This window comes from Aquarana catesbeiana, linkage group LG02 (assembly GCF_042186555.1).
Source record: "Aquarana catesbeiana isolate 2022-GZ linkage group LG02, ASM4218655v1, whole genome shotgun sequence".
Classification (NCBI taxonomy): domain Eukaryota; kingdom Metazoa; phylum Chordata; class Amphibia; order Anura; family Ranidae; genus Aquarana; species Aquarana catesbeiana.
The window spans coordinates 357926691-357945459 of record NC_133325.1 but is presented as its reverse complement, the minus strand read 5'-3'; the positions used below and the strand labels follow the sequence as shown (position 1 = coordinate 357945459).

Here is an 18769-nt window from a genome sequence, read left to right as displayed (position 1 = left end):
TTCTTAAACACAAAAGAAAAATAGAAGTTTTTTTTTATGCCCTCCTTCCCCCTGTTGCCTTCTGGGACCTGTGTGTATTCCCGAAGATGACAGGGCCATTCAGAAAGTGTCTTGCGACTCACGCATGCACAGTAGAAAACAGGCTGTGAAGCCACAAGGCTTCACTTCCTGTTTCCTTTAGTATGGATGCCGGCGCCTGGATCGGTAAGTGTCCTTATATTAAAAGTCAGCAGCTACAGTATTTAGCTGCTGACTTTTAATTTTTTTTCACCCTGGCTGGAACTCCACTTTAATGTAGAGTATCCACCTGTGTTAGAGCCCTACCAAAATCGAACATTTAATGAATGGGGAACATATACAGCTTGTACAATATTATACATCAAATTAAAAAGTGTGCAATTCATTTGTAACTAACTAAAGATTGTAATATCACCCTATCCTAAATATTCTAGTATTCTGACATATCTGTATAATATAAATTAGTTCTTATCTATCTTTCTTTTTTTTTTTTTTTTAAGTCTATCTCTTCTGGTTTCCTGTTACAGTCTAGGGTTACAAACAATATAGGGCCTGTAGGTTTGTTCTTAAGTTGAATTTGTATGCAGGTTGGAACAGGTAGATTTTTTAAGTGTAATTCCAGCCAAAACATTTCTTTACATTTTGGGTCGATAGCATAGGAAAGGGTTAACACCCCTGTAACGTTTGTTTTGCTATCTGTGCCCCTGTTCAGAAGATTTCACCTCACTTTCTGTCCCTGTGACAATTGGATTTTGAAAATTTTGGGTTGTTGATGAAACAAGGATTGGTGATAAAGCATTAGTGGAGACACCTTTTCCCATGATAACTCTTACAGGAGTGAATTTCCCTTCCTAGGGGTAGATTTCCTCTCACTTCCTGTTGTCTCCCTCTGTTTGTAAGTAGGAGTCGGATGTATGTAACTTGGAGATTGCCTGTACATGTTTTTTGCCATTGGCTTTAAGCTGACCCCATGCATTATAATCCAATTATTGTTATACCAACAATTGTGAAGTGTCGGGGCTAAGAATGAGGATGAGGTAAGTTTTAATGAAGTGTACAAGTAGGCCCTGCAATTACATAGTTGATGGTGATTTTAAAATCAGATACTAAAATGTATGGCAATTTATGTGTTTATGTGTTGGTTAAGACCAGAACATGCCAAGCTAAACACAACCACAGACTCCAGCAGAGAGTCACCGAGGGATACACTGTAAGGCCTCTTTCACACGAATGATCCGTATGTTCGTTTTTCATCCTTCCGTTTTCAGATGAAAAACGGACATACATGTATCCCTATGGAATAGCGGATGTCAGCGGATAAACGTCCGCTGACATCCGACCCGCTCCGATCCGAAAAAGTGTAACGAAGGAAAACCCTACTTTTCCATCCGTTTTCGGATCGGGTGATGACGGACACTACGGTCCGTCATCATCCGATCCCCCATAGGGGAGAGCGGCGCTCTGACAGGTCCGTCGCTGCACAGTGTGCAGCGACAGACCTGTCATCTTCCTGCTTAGCGGGGATCGGCAGAGCGATACCCGCTGAGCAAGCAGATATTCACGGGGCGGATCATCACTGATCCGCCCCGTGTGAAAGACCCCTTAGTGAAAACTCACCTTTGGATTAACTATAAAGCCCACCTGAAGTAAAAAACATATTTTGTTTTGTCTTCAATGAAGTGGTGGAAGTGTTAGAACTTCATTCAGGTTTTTATTTCTGTCAGTGTACCGTCAGAGAGATATGTTTTCTGTTCTGTCTGACACCTGTTACCTTAACTAGAAGTAAGAGGACCCCCCCCCAATAAGGACAAAAGGGCAAATTAAACTTGAATGGGGTTCTAATCCTTCTCCGCTCTACTAAAAAAAAAAAATTTTGTTGTTGTGCCCAAAGAGTAGACTTGCCCGCACTTTCTTTTCTGTCTGATACACATCAAACATAATATAGGAAATTATGGGAAATCTATGCAAGGGAGACAAAGGAAACAAAGAGTGGAAACACATACCGATGTTATCCAAAACTGAAAAAAAAAATAATTGTAACTTGTGTCGCACATTAAAGTAGAACTATAGGCAAAACCTTTTTTTTCATTTTGGATAGAGTAGGGGAGTTTTTTTTTTTTTTTTTTACCACCTGTATCCCATTGCGGAGATTTCCCTTCACTTCTTGTCTCATAGCCAAACAGAAAGTGAGAGGAAATCCCTGCAAATTAAGGGAATTCCTTGGGGACCCCCAGGTCACCAGAACTAGTGTCCCCATTGGAAGATATCCCCACTATAACCTTTCTGGGGACAACCCAAAATTTGGGATTTTCTTTTACTTTCACTTCCAATGATAATGGTAAACAGGACAAATAGAGAAGGTGACTCTCCTTAATGGGAGCACAGACAACAATAACAACTGACAGGTTCTAATCCCTCTCCACTAAAGTTTTGCCTTTATTTATACTTTAAGAGCAATTTAGTCTTGTGGTTATGGTGCTGATTGGGTTTTTTACTGTCATATTCTTATTACCTTCATGTACTCTATTTGTAGAAAGCACTTAAAGAAATGTTTCCTATTGAGTCTGGAGATATTAACAAAGAACACAGAACTATACCTCATCTGCCAGGTAATCATTTTATAAAAATGCATATAATTGCTAGATTAAAGTGATTGTAAAGTCTTGTTTTTTTTCCGATAAGAATAACAAACATGTCATACTTACCTGCTCTGTTGCAGTGGATTTGCACAGAGCAGCCCGGATCCTCCTCTTCTCGGGTCCCTCTTCTGTGATCCTGGCCCCTGGCTATGGGGGCACATGTGCTGAGTCACAGCTCCCTGTGTCCATTCAGACATGGAGCCCTGACCAGGCCCCGCCCCCTCTCTCCCCAGATTGGCTAGCTGACTTTGATTGACAGCAGCGGGAGCCAATGGTGCCGCTGGTGTGTCTCAGCCAATCAGGAAGGAGAATCTCAGACGGCTGTGACACTCGTGGACATCGCTGGACAAGGAGGGACCTTAGGTAAGTGTTAGGGGGCAGAGGGGGCTGCTGCACACAGAAGGCTTTTTATCTTAATGCATAGAATGCAATAAGATAAAAAAAAAAAAAAAAACTTTCTGCCTTTAAATACAGAGGTCTGTTTTTTTAATGGGCAATGTAGGGCTTCTATAAATTCGAGCCATCCAATCCTACTCCAGGATAACAGATTTACTGTATTTAAGGTCTTGGATATACTCTTGGACAAGGCTACTTTACTTGTCACTAATTTTTAAATCGTAACAAAGTTATAGTGCATTTGAAATTAAATAGTGAATCTAATTATTTTCAGATCAATATAATCATTTATGATCTGGAAAGTTATCACAAACCCTCGCTAAATTTAATACAAATAATTAATTTACTTATACCAATAAGCAGGGAGAATTGGGGATGGAGGATTTTCTCCCACTTTTCGCTATGATAAAAACACAGAATGTTTGGATTTCCCCTCACTTTCTCTCTTTGTGGCATTGGTCACGAGGAGAAATAGGGAGGATGAATTTCTCTTGTGAGGACACAGAGTAATAAAAACTTGGTAGAGGCTCTAACCCTTCCCTAATTTATCCAAAACAAAAATAGATTTGTCTTTTCATACATTAATATAACATTTATATAGTTGTCCTTTCAATAACATATTTGTAGCTGTTTAACTACATGTTCTAAAAATTTTAAATTTAAAAGTCGTTTACTTAGAATGTATATAAAAAGTGAATGTGAACAAGACAAAACCACACCCAGATCTAATATTCCCCTATATGTTACAGTACATATGACAACATCTACAACACAGCATTAGAGGCATATAAACCCCAAGACTCAGAGCTGCAAGGCATGCATACTTACCACTTAGCCAACGACATATCTAAAAACATCACTAACAATATGCATTAATATGTCTTCAACTCTTAAGAGCCTTTGATAAACCTTGACAATTGGAGAAACCAAATTATAATGCCGCGTACACACGGTCAGAATTTCCAACAACAAATGTTCGATGTGAGCTTGTTGTCGGAAATTCCAACCAAATGTCTCCCTCGGACATTTGTTGTCATAATTTCCAACAACAAAAATTTGAGAGCTGGTTCTCAAATTTTCCGACAACAAAATCCATTGTCGTAAATTCTGAGCGTGTGTACACAATTCCGACGCACAAAATTCCACGCATGCTTGGAATCAAGCAGAAGAGCTGCACTGGCTATTGAACTTCATTTTTCTCAGCTCGTAGTACGTGTTGTACGTCACAGTGTTCTTGACGTTCGGAATTTCCGACAACATTTGTGTGACCATGTGTATGCAAGACAAGTTTGAGCCAACATCCATTGGAAATAAATCAAGGATTTTGTTGTCAGATTTGTGTGTACCTGGCATAACAATGAATTTAATAAAGTTGTTATCGCATAATGACTTCAATTTTCTATATTTATGCAGTTTTTACATACTGAAGCAGAGAAAAGAGAACTGAAACAGGTCAATTAAGCCACCTGTATTTTCCTTTTTCATCCTTGGTTGGTATTGTGAAAGATCAGTTAAGAGATTTTAGTGTTTAGTTTAAAGGGCAGTAAACTCACTCCACAATAAAGGAAAAATAGGCAGCTGCTGAAACAAGCTGAACAGAATTTTCATATTCTAGATGAAACACGTATGGGTTTTATACTCTGCTGCAATAAACCCAGGACCCTGCATTCACTATATCTGGTCTCCCACAGTACACAGAACATGGAAATGCAATTATTTTAGTAAATATAAACTGCTAAATACCTTTTCTTATCAGCAGTATATAGCAATCTTGTGACTTCTATCAGTGTTCGGCCGAGCACTGGTTAAAACTTGTAGAAGGAGTTTTTTTGTTCTCCTCTGACTGTCCTATGAGGCTACATGACTCCTGACTCTGTCTGGACAGTGCTGATCTCATGCACCCTCCCACGAAAAACAAAACAAAAAACTCTTTAGCAATACACACCAAACTGAGCATGTGTGGAGTGCCTCCCAGGGCTCTGTACTATCAGTAGATGGGCTGGGTACAGTAAAGGAAGGGGCGGATCAGAGAAGACAGGTTACAACAGCCTTTTTACACAATACGGATGATTAACCCCTTAGGTTCAACAGTGAATATAGCAAGCATGCTTTACTGCATATACAGACTGATTTTACTGTTGTGGGTTTAGTAACTTTTTAACATATTAGGTTTCCCCTTTTATGTGGTTCAGCTCATGCAGAAACATATCCAATTCTCAAATATCCCACCTCCGCAGGCATTAATGGTGTTTTGAGAGAAATATATGGTTTGCCATTGCTGTTATTCATCTGAAAATACTTGTTGCTCGGCTTCAGTACTTATAATGCTAGTTACTTGGTTTAAAACTTATAATAATCCAGAACAAGCAGGCAAAAGTTGAAGTCAAAACTCCTGTTCTGCATACATGTTTAAGATCAGTAACTCAGAAAGTACTGAAGCCACTGGATCAACTTGTAATTACGGAAGAGCTCAGCTATGACAACCTACAGACTGCTCTCAGTTACAATTTACCTTCAAAGTAAACGCCAAGTTCATTGTTTACCTTTTTTCCCTGCCCCCCCCCCCCCCCCCCCCATAAGCATAAAAGTACCCAAGCTGTACTTACCCTCCCCACACCCCAGGACTATCCCCAACTTCCTCTTTGGTCCAGCGCTGCCAGTCTTCTTCAGGTAGAACAACACTCATATCATCCTGTCCAATTCCTGTAAGTTTATGGCCCATCATCATGTAGCTTAAGCCTACAATACTCTAGGACTGAACGCCACTCAGATTTCATTACAAGAGCTCTGCTTGCCCCTTACCCCACTGGCACAAAGAAAGACTAGGACACTCCAGTGATGTCACTTGGCCAGAAGACTGCATTCAAACTCTATGTGCAGGATTTAAAAAAATGTAAAATAAAGACCTAAGAGAGCCTTCTGGGGGTAAGGTGGGTGCTAGATTATGCAATTTAGAGCTGAAATTCAGCTGAAAAGTGTACCAATTTCAAATAATTAAAAAAAATATATATTTTGCAGCTTACCAGTTTCTGAAGATCCAGGAATTGTAATCCCAAGACATCTTTCCCCTGTTTTACTTTTCATCTTAAATCTTCTTTTATTCATCAAGTCAGATGTAGCTTCCTGTAATAGAATTCTGGTCATATTTCTTTTTAGTTTTGATAGAATAGTAAGAGTTAGATGCTCAGTCTTTGTGCTCATTGAGGACATTTCCCAATAATTCTGGTCCGAGTGACAAGACAGAAAGTGAGGAAATATCTTCAATGGCCACAAAGACCGTAAACAATGGGCACCTGAGAGCAGTTCTGCCAACCTATAAAATCAATAACATGTTTTTTTAGAGGGTTTGACATGTTCATATAACTTTAAAAGTCTGTTTTAGTGTTTTTTTTTTTTTAAATCTCTAACTTTCATTAAAACAATACCTTGTGATGCTGCTATAAATGTCCTTGTTCAGGCGCTTGTTATGATAGGTGACCGCACTCTATGCATGCCTCTCAACTGTGCCTAGCTTGATAATTGCCATGCAGTTATTACTGTAGACAGAAAGTGGTTGCAAAGAGGCTACAGGACATCAACAGCACTGAGATGCAACAAAGGATTTAAAAAAAAAAAAAAAAGGTGAAAACAAGTATTTTATTAAAACCGAAATTGACAATTGAAACTTGCAGTGCCACTCTAAGCTGAGATAGAGATCTTCCCACCGGTTGCTGTGACCAAGCCCCGGTGAACAGGGTGAAACATGTCAAGGGGGCGGGGCTGGAGCAATGCTGGATGAGCTGCATTAATGTAGATACTAATGCGCTGGGTTGGCGAGCGGCGCCCTTTCTTCTTTTAGAAATTGACAATTCTTTGATATACAGTGCTTAAAAAAATGTCATCTACTCCGGGTATGCATCAACTTTAGGTGTTTCACTTGAGCTGAGGAAAATAGGAAAGCCATAAACCAGGTATATTTAAATCTTAAAAATAAAATTTGTAAATAATTGTTTTTCAGCACCAAAATGGTTTGATGGTCTGAGGTCTACAGAGAACAGACAGATCACTCTGGCTGATTACTGCCTGTCGCTGCTCAACCTTCCTTCTAAGATCTCCCGTTGTCCTCATATTATCAACTTCTTCAAAGTTAGATCTGATGATGTAAACCCCACATCGAGCAATAAGTGAGTATGTTTGATATACATGATACAAAACATTCTACTATTTTGCCAGTACTGCTTATAGTTATATGCTTATAGTTTGAAACAGACAGCTATTTTGTTAGTGTGTATTCCATTAAGCATAACTGATGTTGGAAACATGTATGTAGTACATTTATGAGCCATTATAGGGTATGTGCACACCTATAGGGCGGCCATTCTCAACTAAGATCCTTTGTTTAGAGGATGCTAGGGGTTTCTTGATTTGTTTCTAATTGACCTCTAATCTGATGGTGCCTGCATAATTCCAACGCCAATGTCACCTGACAGTATCAATGGCATGATACCAATGATGTCTTTATCTCTAAGGATACCATTCTGACCACCACTGTAAGGGGGCATTCTTCCCACTGACCCCCAATGAATTGGTTTCAGTAAGTGTTCCTCAAGCCCTGAAAATTATTTCAAGGGTTTCGCTAAGGTAATAAATTGAAAAAGGCCGCTGGCTAGGGTATGCACACAGCACAGTTTACAGCATTGTGGCCATGCTCTGACTGCATTCACTTTGTATTTTGCACTGAAACGTATACATTGTATTTGCTGTCTGCATGCTGAAGATGCTAATACTTTTTTTATTCTGTTTTGTACAGCGGTCGAAAGCCTGAAACTTTCTTGCTGAAGCAAGAAACCACAACGAAAAATGTGTCAGGTAAAGAAAATCTGGAGGTGGATGTTTTACAGTAATGAAACCTCACCCTGTGAATGCTTTTTAAATTTACAATGGATAATGAAAAATTCTTGTTTGTTTCCTGAATGTATAATGGAAGATATATTCGGTTCTGGTGCCTGTATAAAAGCATTTATTTTGCACCCTTTTGCTTTTAACATACTGTACATATTATGCCATATTGGCAATGGCTGTTCTTGTGCAGTTGGATGGTCCTTGTAGCCTCCCTTCAGTCAAGGCTCTGCATCAGCCATAATCGATTCTCTTATTCTTGGGGAATACAAATGTTGATACTCCATGTTGACAAAGGGAGGTTGGAACATGTGACAACTGACCACCTATAATAATAGGTGCTATTTAAAGTATCATTGTATTAATCATGTGTAAATGTAATTTCTTATTTTGACAAATGTTCCTGAGCCACTTTCTTTTTTTTGTGACAGATATAACAGGTCCTATTATCCTCCAGTCCTATCGAGTAATTGCAGACTATGAAAAGAATTCGAAGAGTGAGCTGTCTGTGAAAGATGGTAATGTGGTTGACGTGGTAGAGAAGACTGAGAATGGTAACTTACTTTTTAAGGAAAATTTGTGTTTAATTTCCTGAACTGCAGTACAGAAACACAACAATCCTATTCATTCACTTAAATACTAGTCATCTGCTGTCAGGGCTTTAAGCTGTTAAGTGAGAATTAAGTCAATGTGATTGTAAAAGGTAAGGTCACATTTAGTGGCACTGCCCAAACTCCCCACCAGCATGATTTCTGCTGCAACAATTTCAGTAATGATAACCTCATCTCTCCAATTTGTATGAACAATAGACTATACTTTACAGGATGCTGAGAGTCGGGATAGTTGCTTAACTTCCAGCACTTACTGCTTTTCTAGAATCTTAGGCACATGTGTTGGGGCATGCTATGGCGGAAAATTGCTGTCCTACTATCAAGTTCTGATTACACACCAGACACATCCATTATTATATATGGCTAGACTCAGCACATGCGGCCTACTGTGCGTAGCAGAGCAGTGTAAAGCATTATTTTTATAAACTGGAGCTATGGGTTTTTATGAATATTGCATTTTCCATAAGTAGTAGAACTATGTTTAGCTGGTCTTTAATTCACAATAGAGAAAATATTAACTTTGCCAGTTATGCATAAAAAAAATTATGATTGTAATATGAATATATTAATATATACATAAAATGAAAATGCAGAAAAAAATACTGCCTAATATTTGGGGAACTGCAAGAACCAGGTGATTGAATATCCCTTCACACATTTCTTCCTTTTGTCCAAACATTGTCTTGTTTATGAAAAGGCTATTTTTTATTAGATTCTCTTTTTTCCAGGATGGTGGTTCTGCCAAATGAAGAACAAACGAGGATGGGTTCCAGCTGCTTACCTTGAGCCTCTTGACAGTCCAGATGAGTCTGAAGAGCAAGAGCCTAACTATGCAGGTAAAAAGAAAAAACTGTATGCCCCTTTATTTAACAATATAAAAGACAAAGTAGGTAAGTCAGATTTCTGGTTCATTTCTCTTAGTGTAGGTTACAAAGCGAACCTCACTGGTTGCTATTAAAGCAGTTATAAACACGCTTGATGACATGAATCCTACTGGTGAGCTTATAATAAAGCTTACCTGTAGGTTTGAAGAAAATCTCCTAAATGTGCACATTTTAGGAGATATTCACTATTTCCGCAGCCGGTGACCTCATTGGTAGGGATGGGCCGAACGGACCCCTGTTCGGTTCAGACCAGAACTTCCGAACACCGCGAACGTTAGGACCCGAACACCGAACCCCATTAAAGTCAATGGGACCCGAACGTTTCATATCAAAAGTGCCCATTTTGAAGGCTTGAATGCAAGTAGTTAGGCATACAATGGTTATAGGGGTCCGGGTCCTGCCCTGGGGGACATGAATCAATAACAAAAAAAGTTTGTGAAAAACATCAATTTTAAATGAGCAGTGATTTTTTGATTTTTAAAGTGAAATCCTAAAAATAAAAAATTAATTCCGATATAGTGACAGGGGGGTCCCCTTAGTCTAACTGTAAAGTGTCAGATCTGTACCATGTCTAGAATCTGCTGCAGCAATAATTGCATTTATAAAGCCAAATAAAATGACATTTTTCCGGCAAGCTGCCTTTATTTTGCTCAGCAACAGCTGGGGAGCCAGTGTGTATGATGAGGCCACAATGTAGTGCACTGGGAACAAGATTAGAGATTTTTGGATACATTCTGGTGTCACTTCGACTTTGGATAGAAGTAACAGGTACGTTAAAATTGGTCTTTGGGTGTTGGTGGCGCCTTCCCACTCTAACCCTTTAGAGGTAATCTTGATGAAAGCAAGAATTTGCCTTGCTGTAAAAAATTGCAATGATATGCACCTGTCAAACAGGTGCAGAAAAATTGGTCTTTGGGTGTCGGTGGTGCCTTCTCACCGTAACCCTATAGAGGTACTCTTGATGAAAGCAAGAATTTGCCTTGCTGTGAAAAAATGCAATGATATGCACCTGTCAGATTTATGTCAGAAAACTCACTCCGCTTACCCTAATCTGATTACTCTGTAAACCTCTGAAATTAACCCCAGTGCCACTCACTAAAAGTGTACCTCCTGTTGTAATTTTTTATGCCTTCTTTTCCTCTGCTTTCTGCATTGTGAATATTCACATTTTCAAGGTAGGTTTGATTCTGATTGGTGGTGGAAAAAAGCTTTTTGTAGTGACATATTTTTACACAAGGCTCTCTTTATATAAGCCCTCTCATAAGGTTGTATGCAGGAGATAACAAGGACTCTGCAGTGGGTGTTTGAGAATATCTCTCATGCATCACAATCAGGGACTGTCGGATCACCAAATTACTGACCCGAATAAGTGGGGTTCTAACTAGTCTACAAAAGTGAGTTTCTGGTAGAGCTAAGGCTTAACCATACACTATACAACCTGACTGTACAATCTCCTTTACCATCAACTATGTAGTACAAAAGCCCAGAAGGACCTGAAAGTGAGTGGTAATCACTGTAGCAGGGGTACTTACTACAGTGATTTCCAGCTTCCAAAGAGATCAGCCATATACGGCACATACAGTATTTCACAAAAGTGAGTACACCCCTCACATTTTTGTAAATATTTTATTATATGTTTTCATGTGACAACACTGAAGAAAAGACACATTGCTACAATGTAAAGTAGATGTAAAGGCCATCTTTATGTAGAGCAACAATTCTTTTTTTCAGATCTTCAGAGAGTTATTTGCCATGAGGTGCCATGTTGAACTTCCAGTGACCAGTATGAGAGAGTGAGAGCGATAACACCAAACTTAACACACCTGAGACTTTTTAACACTAACGAGTCACATGACACGGCACTAATTGGGCCCAATTTTCACTTAGGGGTGTACTCACTTTTGTTGCCAGCGGTGTAGATATTAATGGCTGCGTGTTGAGTTATTTTGAGGGGACAGAAAATTTACACTGTTATACAAGCTGCACACTCACTACTTTACATTGTAGCAAAGTGTAATTTCTTCAGTGTTGTCACATGAAAAGATATAATAAAATATTTACAAAAATGTGAGGGGTGTACTCACTTGTGAGATACTGTATATATACACATTTTAAGATTATCCTAATTGATGAAATAAGAAAAAAAAACAAATACTGTGTACTTGTCTCTCTTCAAAGCTCTGAGTGTCATTTGTCTCTGCTGCCTGGTTCCTCTGTTATCAGCATGAATCATTTCTGGCATAATAAAATATTTACAAAAATTATAGGGGTGTACTCACTTTTGTGAGATACTGTACATACATACAGGGCCAACTTCCAAACTGAATCAGTGTAACTATGCAAGAAAAAAAAAAACATACCTTAACTTCGGCTTTAAAGGACAACTTGTACCAGACATTCAGTTATCCTTTAACCCTAATATACAGGTGAGTTCAGATGAAAAAAGTTCTTGTGTCATAGTAAGTTTTAACATCACCATTCAATGTTACTTGGTATTATGTTCACTTTCAATAAAAAGGTATGATTTATATTTATCAGTGCAATTGGTGCTTTTCAAAGCTAACATTTTGCTCTTGTGTACAGGGGAATTGCATATTACTACAAAGGCGTTCACAGGAGAACTGGAGGATGAGTTAGATGTAAAGGAGGGTGAGACAGTTGAAGTTATTCACAAACTCCTTGATGGCTGGTGGGTTGTCAGGTATAAGCTGACAAGCAAATGTTGGAATTACTTAAAAGGTTAATACTTGTCAATTGTGTAAGGCATTCTTCTATAAATGTCTGTTTTTTGTTCCAGAAGGGGCAGTGTAACTGGATACTTCCCTGCAATGTATCTGCAGAAGTCAGGGGACACTATTTCTGAAGATAGAAGCCAAATAAAGACAAAGGCATTGCCCCCCCGAAGGTAAGAATAAGACAAGTAATAATGGAACTAAAGTTTTATATAAAACACATTTCAATAAAGTATTTGACACTTTTGTGGTGTTATGTTCCCTTTAAAATGTCCTGGTCCAGATTCATTAAAGCCCTGTGACAGTTTTGGTAACTATTCGGACACATACGACAGATTCATGTAGTTCTTACTCATGTCACGTTTACAATATGTCACTGCAGTTGAAACAGATCCAAATAATTTACCTCCAGTTCTTAAATAATTAAACTGGAGGCAATTAAAACCATCTCAAAGTCAGTGTACAAACAAGCCAGAGTATTGTGGTGGGGGAAAGAGGGAGTAGAGGGAAAGTGTTGAGTTTTTAACTTTATTATTGTTTTGTTTATTAGCATCATTGGTTGTAGGATTCAGGCTGCCAGCGTCCCAGCAACCAGTGATGTAGGGCAGTGGTTCTCAACCTCAGTCCTCAAGTACCCCCAACCGGCCAGTTTTGGGTACTTCCCTTAGATAAAATAGCTCTTATCAATACCATACCATTAATATTGATATAAAGCAGCTGTGCAAAGTAAAGGAAAACATGGCCTGTTTGGGGGTACTTGAGGACTGAGGTTGCGAACCACTGATGCAGGGCACACCGACAGTGGGCAGAGCCTGATGGAGAACTCTGAGAGAGTAGTTCCCCAATAGATTCACCTTGCTTGTGATTGACAGTGAACGTCAGTGGGTGGATTCCAGAGCCTATTCAGTCTAATAGCAGCTATGAAATCTGTCCACTGCTTTCCTCCGTCAATCACAAGCAAGGTAGACCTGATGGGGAACTAGTTCCTCAGAGCTCCCCTTTTGGACTCCGCACTCCCAACAGGTGCATTGGTCATGGAATTGAGTTGGGTGAGCAGAGCATGATAGATGACCCTGAAACTAGTTTCGAATCAGGTCCAATCACAATATTCCCAATGCACACGTTCCTGAAGATGGCTGTTAGAAGGGGCCCTGTGTGGCTATGAAACATTGCCTTTGTATGTGACCACGAAATAAAGCTTTGGATCCGTTTGAGGAATCCTTGATGTGCTGGTAACATATTGTCGCATTTAGTTTCCCATCAGGTCTGCCTCCTGTGTTTCTGACAGCAGATGCTAGTGGGCGGATTCCATAGTCACTATTGGGCTGAATAGCGTCTATGGAATCTACCCACTCTGTTTTGCTATTAATCACATGTTAGGTGGACCTTATGGGGAACTAGTCTCAGAGTTCCCCATCAAGCACCACACACTCTACAAAACTTCTCAGCAATCTCCTGTTTGTGTGATGCAGTGCAGTGGATGGGGAGGAGCGTATTAACTGTAATTGTAGCAGTCTTGGCATTATTGAGCTGCACTGAGGATGAAGTGTCAGCTATTGACAATTGACAATATTGAGCTGCACTGAGGATGAAGTGTCCGCTATTGACACTCTGGCCTCAGTGCCCACCTCCATGTGTCTGATTCTGACAGTACATTAATATATGCTGTAGCAAACACTGACATTTTTGTTGCGGAGGTGTGATGGAACTCTAAAGAGTGTCTAAGACACTTGATTTACAAGAGTAATCTGACATTAAATAAGTGAAATATACATAAGTGTTTTGTTAAACTGTTACTGTCATGTTAACATTTTATATTTATATATTCATATATTCTTATATTTTCTGTAAACATATTTCTATACCTTCTGTAAAGTTTTGTATTTATGTACATTTATATAAATAATACTGAATTTGCAAAAATACATTTACATAAACACATAACACATGTTAAAAGTAATGATGAAACTATTTGTTTTTCAACTATAGAGGCACAATTTCAAATGCTAACAGCATCCACAAGCAAAAACGTAAGGAAATCAGCCAGGAATCGTACAGGAGAAACAGCAAAAAATATCTGAAAGCACGTCAATCTACAATTGAGGCTATGGAGAATATGACTATTGGTAGGTACTGAAATTTAAAATGGAAACATTTTATATATGGTCCAGTCTTCTTTATGAATGTGGAATGACATCAAAAAGGCAAATATTCGAAAGGTACATGTCATAATTTTTTACCTCTCTGAGAAAAGAAATTTGTTGTACCTATGGGCAAAATATACACTGTAGATGAAAAACGTATATCGGCTCACGCCGATATACGTCAGCAGAGGGGCACGTACAGGCATACTAACGTACCTGTACGTTGCCCTTTAAGACGCGGCTTGTGGGTGCAGGCACGCGCGCCGCCATCTCCGTGAGTGTGATCGCAGGTCACTTGGACTCGATGTCTGTGGGGATACCCGCGATCGTCTCATGGAGAGGGAGAACGGGGAGATGCTGATGTAAACAAGCATTCTGCCTAATGACACTGATCATAGCTCCCTGTAATCGGGAACGGTGATCAGTGTTGTGTCACCCATCCCCCACACAGTTATAGAACACATCCTTAGGACACAATTAACCCCTGCAGCGCCCCCTCCTGGTTAACCCCTTCACTGCCAGTCACATTTACACAGTAATCAATGCATTTTTAATTGCACTGATCGCTGTATAAATGTGAATGGTTCCAAAATAGCACCAAAAGTGTCCGATCTGTTCGCCATAATGTCGCAGTCATGATAAAAATCGGTGATCGCCGCCATTACTAGTAAAAAAAAAAAAAATTATTGATAAAAATGCCATAAAACTATCCCCTATTTTGTAGACGCTATAACTTTTGCACAAACCAATCAATAAATGCTTATTTCGATATTTTTTCTTTTACCAAAAATATGTAGAAGAATATGTATCGGCCTAAACTGAGGAAAAAAGTTTTTTATATATATTTTTTGGGAATATTTATTATAGCAAAAAGTAAAAAATAATGCTTTTTTTTCCAAAATTGTCGCTATTTCTTTGTTTATAGGGCAAAAAATAAAAACTGCAGAGGTGATCAAATACCACCAAAAGAAAGCTCTATTTAAGGGGAAAAAATGACATCAATTTTGTTTGGGAGCCATGTCGCACGACCGCGCGATTGTCAGTTAAAGCGACACATTGCCGAATCGCAAAAAGTGCTCCAGTCTTTTGCCAGCCAAATGGTCCGGGGCTGAAGTGGTTAAACAGAAATGCCTTGTAGAAGCATTTTCATATATTCATGAGCGTTGATTACATTAAAGCCTAAAGCAAAAATAAAAAAAATCAGAACAAGGGATATAACTTACAGTCAGTAGGGTGTGTCCCTTGTGCTGATACCTTTTCTTTTAGTAGTAATCTTTCTCCATCTTGCACCTCTGCCTCCCACCCCTATCCCTGCCCCTGCCATAATCAGACTAGGCCTGTTAGTTGTATGTGTTAACTTGAGGAAAAGAAAAAAACACAAAGTATTTGAACCAAAACATTTTCCTTGAAGAAATTTTTAAAGTTTTTTTTTTCCAGTCTTCCAGTGCGGCAGGGATTAATACAACTAAGGGACTGTTACAGGCTCTCATCAAGAGATTCTGACTATGCCCACCCTTTATGCCCAGCTTCTCTATTCATGAAAGCCATACTGCAGCTTCTATGAATGGAGCACTATCCGTGAATGGAGGATGGGTGGATGATTGATAGCACCACTTCCTCCATTCATGGGTCTCCATTGCAGATGCCGAAATCTGCAAATTCCTGCCTCTGGAAATCACAGGGTATGCCAATCGCCCATGTGAATGTAGCCTAAAGTGATACTGTCATGAGAGATTAGAGCTGCCATTACTAATCTTTCCTTTGAAAATGCTATAAAAAAGAAAAAAAGGGGTTCAACAAGGATCCCCTGAGCGGACTTTAGAGGCACAACAAACCTGAGAAAGCATAATCAAAATAACAATATAATCAATGTTATTAAATATAAATACATACAGTACAAAGACATTGACAAAAGATAATAAAAAATCATCTATATATAAATATACATGATACAAGACACATCGGTATTTGTATCATGTATATTTCTATATAGATGATTTTTTATTATCTTTTGTCAATGTCTTTGTACTGTATGTATTTATATTTAATAAAATTGATTATATTGTTATTTTGATTATGCTTTCTCAGGTTTGTTGTGCCTCTAAAGTCCGCTCAGGGGATCCTTGTTGAACCCCTTTTTTTTCTTTTTTGTGACAATTTATACGGATGTGGCCACAGGAGTGTCCTTTTTTTCTTTTTTTTTTGCTTTGAAAATGCTAGTTTCCTGGCTGTCGTTCTGATTCTTTGACCTAAGTGCAGTCTGAATCAGTGACCTTGAACAAATTGTTTTGACACTCACTTACAGCATGCTTGTTCCAGGTCTGTCACAGAAACATACTGAAATCAGACACAGCCAGACATTTAGCATAACAGCATATAGTGGCACTATGCCACTTATTACATGGGGACTAAAGATATAAAGCAATATTATTTGTCCACAGATTTGTTTTCTCCTGCTCTAATTTAGCTATCTGTTATTCTAGGGTCCTCATGAGTTATGCTTTAGGGCCTATAAGCAGTGTTAAGGACATACTGTATATAGTGAATGCCCATATATGTAACCTCAAATACTTGCAGCATATTTCTGTGACAGATATTTTATTGGACTATTTATCCTAGTTGCAGTAATCAATGTGTATTTTCACTTTTAAATACAGATGAAGAAAAAGAGGAAGACCAATCAAAAGCCCAACCTGCTATTCCTGCGCGGCCAAGCAAAGAGCTCATTTTGGATCGTTGTACAGAGAACACAAAGCTCAAGATCCAAACCGTGACCTAAACAGACTTCTTAAATCTTTAATGATATGTAGATATATTATTACCTTCATTTAGGGAACATCAACTCTCTGAGCACTGTTTTTGAGATATCACGTTGTTGCACAGTTAATGCCTGCATACCTCAACAAACTTCCTTTGTTGCCAGTGAAAACCACCTCCTCCCACAGTGGACAGACTTCCATTTATTAAAAGCTATGCCTTTCAAGTATTATTCAGTATTCAGAAGCATGTTTATCTCTGCATAGAATCTGGATACCAGAAAAGGGTCTGTTTTGATGTATGTTCTAATGTATTAAAATATATAAATAATCACTGTACCTGTTTCTTTTAAGAATGTCATGATCACCAGGTGCACTTAAAGTGGTTGTAAACCTCTAACATGAAATATCAACAAAGCATATCCCTGTATAGTGTGTCTCAATTTAGAGCACTAAGTGTCATTTCTGTCTGCTGCTTTGTTCCTTTGCCATAAGCATAAATCACTTCTGACAAGTCTTCCTGACACCAAGGGAAAAATGGTGACAGGAGAGGGACCTCCAGCTGATTGACAATCTCTGCTCTGTTCCTGTGTGCTGTGTGAAGGGAGATGTATCTCTTCCCTCATTCTCTTCATTGAGTTCTGCAGAGTATGGCTTCAGCACTCTGCCCTCTTTTTTTCTAAACTCTCAGACTAGCTGTATAAATGTTGGACATTTGAATGGCTGTCGCGAAGACTGCAGATAGACAGGTACAACTTATGTAGGAGTATGTGTTTCATGTCTGTGTACCACCTGAGGCCAGTCACTTCACTGGGTACATGTAAGGGTTTACAACCACTTTAAAGCCTACGTTTAGGTAAAACATATCACGTGGTACAGTACTTACATTTAATTCAAAGTGTCCGGGGGGGCGTAGCCGCGGCATGCACGCGTGAGGACGTGTTCCTGGTGAGCTCCATGAGACCCGCTCAAATAACAGCACCTACAGCAGCTTTTTTAGGGGGAAACTCAGATTATCATGCCTCCTAAGCTGAAACCCTGCCCGCCTCCTCCGCGGATGTCTATTTTACAGAGACTCACTGAGGTCCGATCAAATCTTCCAAGATGGCGCTGGGTGGGCACGCCGCTCGAGCGGCCTCTCCGATCCCCTCTCCTCATTTGCCATCACTTACGGTTCCTCCTCCGTCCTCTCCCTCAGGCTCAGACAGCCAGGATAAATGCTCTGATATGGGAGAAGTGCTGGGGAATAAGGACTTGCACTCTCATCTTCTCTCCCTCCCCACTAAGGCTGATCTGGAGCTATTTGCTACCAGAGTTGAAACAGGACATTGAGGCCCTGCAGGCAGACACTGCACATATTGGGGGTAGAGTTGAGGCACTGGAGTCACAATGGGAGGAAGTCAGCCCCACCATGCAAGCACTCACTGAGCACTGTAAGTCACAGGACCAAATAATTAACTCTTTGCTGGATTAAATGGACGATTTTGAAAATAGGAGCTGCAGGGTTAACATCCGCATTAGGGCTTGCCTGAATGCCACTGCATCCTGGTATATAGTCCCTACTCTGCAGAGGGTGTTTAAACAGATCCTAGCCCATGAGGCACCAGACCACATTGAGATCGATTGTGCTCACAGAGCTCCCCGTCCACCTTCTGATGATCCGGATAAACCCAGGGACATTATATGGAAACGTCATAAATACTCCCTAAGG

At 39.5% G+C, this 18769-nt stretch overlaps 1 protein-coding gene across 2 annotated transcripts in view; it reads left to right on the top strand.

The window, feature by feature from the left end:
* Positions 1-17392, top strand: part of NCF1 (neutrophil cytosolic factor 1) — a 35888-nt gene extending 18496 nt beyond the window's left edge. For both annotated transcript variants that reach the window (XM_073615026.1, XM_073615025.1), the window contains 9 exons: positions 2552-2627; positions 7051-7216; positions 7843-7901; positions 8363-8485; positions 9271-9378; positions 12010-12127; positions 12224-12331; positions 14148-14284; positions 16960-17392. In XM_073615026.1, coding sequence (XP_073471127.1) covers positions 2552-2627; positions 7051-7216; positions 7843-7901; positions 8363-8485; positions 9271-9378; positions 12010-12127; positions 12224-12331; positions 14148-14284; positions 16960-17081 — 1017 coding nt within the window. In that variant the 3' untranslated portion in view covers positions 17082-17392. The remainder of the gene's footprint in view (positions 1-2551; positions 2628-7050; positions 7217-7842; positions 7902-8362; positions 8486-9270; positions 9379-12009; positions 12128-12223; positions 12332-14147; positions 14285-16959) is intronic.
* The last annotated feature ends 1377 nt before the right edge of the window (positions 17393-18769 follow it).